The following is a 7,022-nucleotide window of genomic DNA, read 5'->3' as shown; positions in this document are numbered from 1 at the left end:
TAAGTTTTTATAATAATCTAAAAAATGTCTTTTTTGTTGTCAACAATACTGAGAGAGGAATAAATGCGTTTATAGATAGATTTATAATAGATCCATGGTTTATGTGTGTGGGTCAGGTGTGGGTGGTTTGAGGCGTGACGTTTCCTTACGCATGAGCGTGATGACGAAAGCAATCATAGCAACCAGCATGGCGACGGGGAAGCTTTGCTCCGCTGCTCATCTGCTTAAAAGCTAGTATTAGGCTGTTACCTTGACGTAACTTGATTATCTTTCAGCGTTAAAATGTTTGAAGTTAAGTACAATGTAGTTTCTGGAGCTCTACCGCTGTTGCACCGGAATATATTTGAGGAAAATGGGATACGCTGAGTGTAACATTAACATGGAATCGAGAACAGGTATGATAACAGCGTTAGCATTAGCTAGCTGTCTGGCTAGTTAATCAGCAAATTCAAATTGTGCTTAGGCAGCTGTCTGAAGATAAATTCATGCTTGCTGAGTGTGCTCACGAATGTGGCTTCAGGTTTATCTCGACAGTGGTGAGACTTTTACTCATATTGCTTATTCTCAACACTTAAAATCCATAACCAAAACAGCACTGTTAGCATTTAACACGGTGCTTAATCTAAGGCTGGTTTACTTTATGTAGGTACATTAAGATAATAACGACATTAGAGAGACTTTTACTGTAGATTTAAGCTGGATAACAACCGATTTCTTTCAAAAGAAAAAAAAATAATATCAAGGTTAGGTTTTTGCTGATTCAAAACTTAAGCTTTTTAAAAAATATATATTTATGTTTTGTGTGCATCACATACTTCTTATTAAAATATCTGCTCTGAATAACTACATAGGCTACTACTACTACTGCCATTACTACTACTACTACTACTACTACTACTAATGATGATAATAATAATATAACAATCATGGAGAAAAAGAATAGAATCAGTAGGCAAAGAGTTGTTACTCTTACTATAGGACTGAGAGGTTGTGTTTCATAATTAATCATCATCATTAATCAAGATGATGCAAAGTCTAAAGTAAGTCTTAAAATTGCATACACTCTTGACCAACATTCTGAACCCCAGAAGGTATTCACTTCATAAAGATATACAAAGTGAAAATAGTAAATCACTTTTGAGAGGCTATATATATCAAATGCTTGCTTAATAAGTAAACTGTGATTGATAATTTGTCCATCTATCAACCTATTTATTGACCAAGGGAGTCAACATGTCCATATCCATCCATGTTCATTTCAGGAAGTGTATCATCTGGACTGGGGAGCAGCTCTGGTGTGAGAGGACAGACTTTGAAAAGTAGCCGTAAGTATTGATAATGAGAAATATGTCAGCTGAGTTTTGTCCATTTCTAAGATAAAAGTTAATTTTACAGTCTACTGAATGTTCTCTTCTTTGTGTTTTAGCTTTCTGCCCTCGCTCCTCTAGTAAGCTGACACAGTCCATCATTAAAGACCACATGGTGTCACATTACAAAAAGGTTTACTCAGCTAAAGGTGAGCTAACATGGAAGAGATATATGATCCTTGCTATGATATTAGATAGACCAAACTAATTAAGCTCCTTAATATTTGATATATGTCAACTGGTTAAAACATGTATCTCTGGTCTAACTAGATGCTCTCACTTTTTTTGCCCTTTTTTCACAGCTGCCATTGATGCCTCAGTACCCAAAAGCTTGATACTTAGTGTAAAGTGTAAGTATCCAAGTGTCAAAACTTGCATGATTCCCACAGTAACTTGAGACTTGCTTGAGACTTGAAAGTTAAGATTTGAGGCTTGCTCGTGAATTGCACATGTGTGACCAATTCCCACCTCTGCTCAGTTTTCCCTTTGAGCTCACCACTTTGCACCAGCAGTCAGTAGTTGAGGAAGTGCACTAAAAGTAGCCCCAAAAAGCTATCATGCAATGCAACCACTCATCACATTAGTTTTCAGGATGCAGCTCTTCCTCATTTTTTTATGGTGAAAGTAATTCTCTCTTCTTGTGACTGTCCTATCACAGTTCTCTCTTGGCCCCTTCCATATCGTGCAAATAAGTGCAGTAAGTCTATTATGGTGTCGCTACATTTTTTTAAAATTGCCTGTTTACAGATAATGATCAGATCAGACAGGAGCGGTTGAGGAAAAGGGGACATCCTCAGTCAGCCCACTCTCTCTCACAGAGAAACAGCAGAGCCTCTAGCTCCTCAGCCCAGGTAAGAAATCAAGCAAACATTGGCATGGCTTTAACGCAAAGCCTACATTATGCACAATATCTGATTCAATACAATATGTTTGCTTTTCAGAGTAGATTATCCATGCAGTACGATGATAGCCCCTACCCGTGCTCACGGAGTTCTACAGCCTCCAGCCCAGGGTTCAATTCCTCCTTTCATGCAAAGGAGATTGTTTATCCATCATATAAAGTCAGCTCTCAGAACCATTCTCATCACGTTCGCCCAGTATCAGAAATTAAGTACCGGAGCCCTGAGGCAACTTCACACAGAAAGCAGTCAGCGTGGTCACTGGGAGCTTCGGGAGACCATAGTTGCTACAAGACTTTCCAGGACCCGGTTCAGAAGACGTACAGTGGGGACTTGCTCCAGAAACACTCACAGCGCTTTACCCAAGACAAACCTTTCACCCCAAAGACCCTGAAATCAGAGAAGAGTTCATATCTGTCACAATATCGCTACTACAGAGCACCTCGGAGGAAACCTACTCAGGAGAGCACCAACTCGATACTGACACGACAAGAGACGTATCATGGAAGGTACTTATCAGACATCTTCGTTAATCTCTAAGGATGTTCTAATGTTTAAAAATAACTTGAATTGTATCTGTTTTTATGCAGCACAAAGAACAAGGAAGACACGAGGGAATTTTATGAGCCATCTCAGGTAAATTTGATGATTTCATTTGATTATTCAGATATTTTTTTCTAATATGTCCAACAATAACAATTAAGTCTCAACACTTTTCTTTTTAATCAGTTAATCCATTTATTTATTGACTCATTGACTGTGGTAATTTTGTATCTCTTTAATTTATACTTGTGTGTTTTTGTAACTCTTTGAGGTATATTTGTCTCTCCTTGGTCATTTTGTTATTTTTTGTAGTCATTTTGTGTCTTTTTGTAGTTCCTTTGCATCTTATTGTAGTCATTTTGTAGTTTCTTTGCATATCTTTGTAGTCATTTTACGGTTCCTTGAGGTCATTTTGTGTCTCTTTAAGGCAATTCTGCTATTCTATGGTAGGCTATACTTGGTTTGTTTTTGGCTATTTTTTTTCTTTTAGTAGACATTTGATGTCTTTTGTTGTTCCTCCTATGATTTCTTTCCAATTCTAAAAACTGATCCATGACTCAGTTGATACCGAATACGTAATTCAGTGATAAAGAATTAAGCAAATTTAGTATCCGCTCACTGACTAAACTGAATGACATCATGTGGTGCAGTGTATAAATAAAGACCATAAAAAATAAGTGGAGTATAATTATTTGTTGCTCAATGTCAATAATCCTTGTGTGGTTTATTGACCTTTTAAACCACAAAGAACTGAAGTGTTTACAGCCACACTGAACATTAAATAATGTAACAGCCTTGACTTTATTGAATAGGCCTTCTCATTTTACTGTCCTATTTGTTTTACAGGGATTTAACACAGAGCATGAGTGGTCTGAAGATGAACTCAATGGCACATATTTCTCAGCATCTAGACAACAGAGTCGAGCAAACAGGAGCAAAAACCATGATTTCTTTGAATCCTCATCCAGGTAAAATCATGAAGGAGAAATACTGTGTTGTATTTCAAGCATCATGTAATATCTTGTGTATTTTCTGTATATAGTTCTTAAATAAGTCCTATGTTTTAGGGACTCACCAGAAGGTGGGAAATCTCCCATTATGAAGAGTGTATCTGCAGAGTAAGTTCTCTGATAATGTCAAGCAGCTTTTAATTGACTGAGTCGAAAATTATTGCCATATTTCTAAGGAGTTAATGGTGTGATGCTTCACTAAATTTAAAGAACCATCTGAAATGAATTTGCCTCTGTCAAGGTAATAATTATCATCTGTCATTCAACAGGGAAGAAGAATTAATGTACCTCGAATTCATTTCTGCTGTAACAGAGGATATCTTGTCCAGGGGGCACATCTCTGACAGGTTCATTATTTCTTCTATAACATACAAGACACCTGTGCAGCCTGGATGACACTCTCTTAAGCTATAGCTTGTGTCTCATTATTGATTGCATTGTTATACAGTGGAAAGAGTCTGTTACTACCTTCTGTGTCATTTTCTGTGTTTGTTTCCTCTGCAAGGTTCCTCGATCGGGTGATGAAGCGCCATATTGACATGAATCGACATCGGCTTGATGTTGTGAGTATGTTGTGAGTTGTGTGATGTGTTACTGCATGTAACTTAACCCTTTGACACCAGAAGTGCCATCACTTTTCTTGTATTTGTATTTAAATCTTTGAATCTTGAGTGAATTGGTGCATTTTTTTTCACAAACATGATAAAAAGACAATGAACAACTTGGTAAGAAATGTTCCACAAATTGCAAGAAATTAGTAGATTTAGAGAACATTTTAAAACATCTAAGGAAAAATGTCTATGGAAAAAAGAAAAAAGCTAGGGATGATATAAATCATCTCTAGTAATCATCACAATTACCTCTCTTATCTTTAGGTAATTTTTTGTAGTTTTTGCTAATTCCTTGCTAATTTTATGTAATTTTTTCTTTATTTGGACATTGCTTTCCTTGTGTTTTTATGAAAGAAATCATGTCAATTTCCTGAGGTTTCAAAGAGAGGGGTGCCTTTTTTTCTTTGCTTGAGCACCAACCCCTATGAATATCTGTCAACTGCACTGAACTTGAGAGAAGAATTAATATCTGAAAATATTACAAAGGTTGTCACAAAGGACTCAAAAAATTCTTCTCATGCATCTGATTGTATTGTTTGTTTTTAGGGTAAAATGCGCCACCTTCTGGATGTGCTACGTAAAGATTTTGAAGAGCCACCCAACACACCCACCTCCAGTAAAGAGCCTGAAAAAAGGGAGAATGATCTGCTTGATCCATTCCTACCCCATCTAGATTCAGATGGGCATCAAGTGAAGACCAAAGAAGAAAATGACGTGTTCTCTTATGCCTCACTAATTAAATACTGCGATTCCCCAAATTATGCTGATCCTCTGGCTGTGTCCACACCCTTACACTCTCCTGAAACGACTGCTGCCTCACCAACTCACGCAAATGAAAAGGAAGGAGAGGACATGAATCAGGAAAAGGGCATTAGCTCTCCTCGACTCAGTGAGCATGTTTCAGATAATACAGGAATCAGTGAAGAGGATCATCAAAATCAAATTGGCACAACTGAGACAAACGAGGTCAGCACTGAAAGTCATGAATACACCACTATAACCAGTGACAAAGGAGACCAAGATGAAGTCATTAATGATGGATTGTCTAAAGAGCTTGAGGATCTGGGGAAAAGTTTGTCAGAGACACTTCATGTGTCCAGCAGCACACAGCACAACAATGTGGAAACTGCTGCTGAGCAACATACAAAAATAGTTGCTTCTGTCAGTGATGATGACTTCTGAATTTTGCAGGGATTGACTGTGCTTCAATGTATTTTGTTACCATGTTAGTGTTTTTATCAGAGAGAAATGTTATATTTGAAATCCTGAAGAGTATAGTTTTGTAAATGTGATTTTACACTGGTTTGTACTGCGTGTTTTTTTTACAGACATTATCAATGTTTTGTTGTAGTTCGATTCTGCTTTCTTTTAGTCTTTTTACAAAAGCATATGACATTTTATTATAAGCAAACAGGGTTTTGCGAGTAGACTAGAGATTCCTTTGATTAGGAAATTTGCAAAGGACAGTCCATAGCACTTCACCGAAGTCAGGAGTGTGGAATTAGTTAGAGTGGATTGCAAAGAGTGTCCCCTGTCAGTCTTAACTACGGTGTTGTTCCAATTTACATTTTCAGATTTCAAGAAAACACTTTTGCAAATATTTATTCAAAACTTCTACATTTTTTGAGTGTGTTTGACTTTATATGCCTCTGAGATGTAGCAACTAGGAGTTGACTGTCACCAGCAAGTGTCTTGCAATAAATTTTCTATTTTGATTCCTGTGTGCTGGCATCTTTATAATAGCTTGAGTAGAGTGAGGTAATGCAGGACATCAGGTAAAATGGGATAAATAATGTTTCACACCTTGGGCTCTTAAAATATTAGCAGCCAGGCACTGAACACTCAACCAACACCAGGGAAGGCGGTCTGCAATACATGCAAACAAAGTGCCAGCATGGGAGGAACTATAACTTTTTAAAACCTCAGGGAGCTATCGTTTGTTTAAATTTTCACTGAACTTTATTTTATTTCATATAAGTTGCAGGGAATTTTCTATATATGATTTTGAAAGTTTTAGTATTGATTAAACATTCGCTAAAGGCACTTAAACAAAAAAGGTTGGAATTTGTTATGTTCCAAATTCTAAATTTTGACAGATATATTTTCATTATTTGTAAATGCATATCGGTTCCAAATATCAGTAAACAGTCTCTATTAAGTGCTATCACCCTTGAAAAAACAATATCTTCTAAATTCAGAGTGGGAGACTTCACCTGTTGTTAAAGGCGAAATATAGCAGAGAACCAGAACAGGTTCTAAAAGTAACACTCGTGGTAGTGTTCAGACTTTTAGGTGGTGACCAAGACATGATCACCTCTAAAATTGTCCGAAATTACCTGACTTCACCCTATTTTATGGACTCATTTCTTTCAGCCCGCCTGCAATCTGCAGGAAAAACAAGCGCGGCTATTCATACCACATTTAAGGATTATGAGTTGAGCCATTTTGCAAACTATAACAGAGGGGAACTTTTTAGTCATTGCACAATATTCAGTGCTTGCGATTACAGCTGTCAGTCGATGTAAAAGGTAAACAGACAGGTCAGCGGCCAACAGCTCCGGCCAGCTGTCCCATTTCTGGCATTTTCACCGC

The 7,022-nt window shown here is 37.2% G+C and overlaps 1 protein-coding gene across 2 annotated transcripts; it reads left to right on the top strand.

The window, feature by feature from the left end:
- The first annotated feature begins 203 nt into the window (after positions 1–203).
- Positions 204–6,123, top strand: spata7 (spermatogenesis associated 7). Of its 2 annotated transcripts, XM_042501088.1 has the most exons (12): positions 204–395; positions 1,263–1,325; positions 1,427–1,516; positions 1,670–1,717; positions 2,115–2,218; positions 2,309–2,775; positions 2,857–2,902; positions 3,656–3,777; positions 3,877–3,927; positions 4,089–4,166; positions 4,325–4,382; positions 4,977–6,123. In XM_042501088.1, exons 1-12 carry the CDS (start codon positions 353–355, stop codon positions 5,610–5,612), a joined length of 1,806 nt encoding a protein of 601 aa, XP_042357022.1. In that variant the 5' UTR covers positions 204–352; the 3' UTR covers positions 5,613–6,123. The 2 variants fall into 2 exon arrangements, with proteins under 2 accessions (XP_042357022.1, XP_042357024.1); XM_042501090.1 differs by lacking the exons at positions 204–395; positions 1,263–1,325; positions 1,427–1,516; positions 1,670–1,717 and having other exon boundaries at positions 2,128–2,218; positions 2,314–2,775.
- The last annotated feature ends 899 nt before the right edge of the window (positions 6,124–7,022 follow it).

This window comes from Plectropomus leopardus, chromosome 14 (genome assembly GCF_008729295.1).
Source record: "Plectropomus leopardus isolate mb chromosome 14, YSFRI_Pleo_2.0, whole genome shotgun sequence".
Classification (NCBI taxonomy): Eukaryota; Metazoa; Chordata; class Actinopteri; order Perciformes; family Serranidae; genus Plectropomus; species Plectropomus leopardus.
Note: the sequence above shows the minus strand (reverse complement) of the source record. Positions and strands in the feature narration are given on the sequence as shown.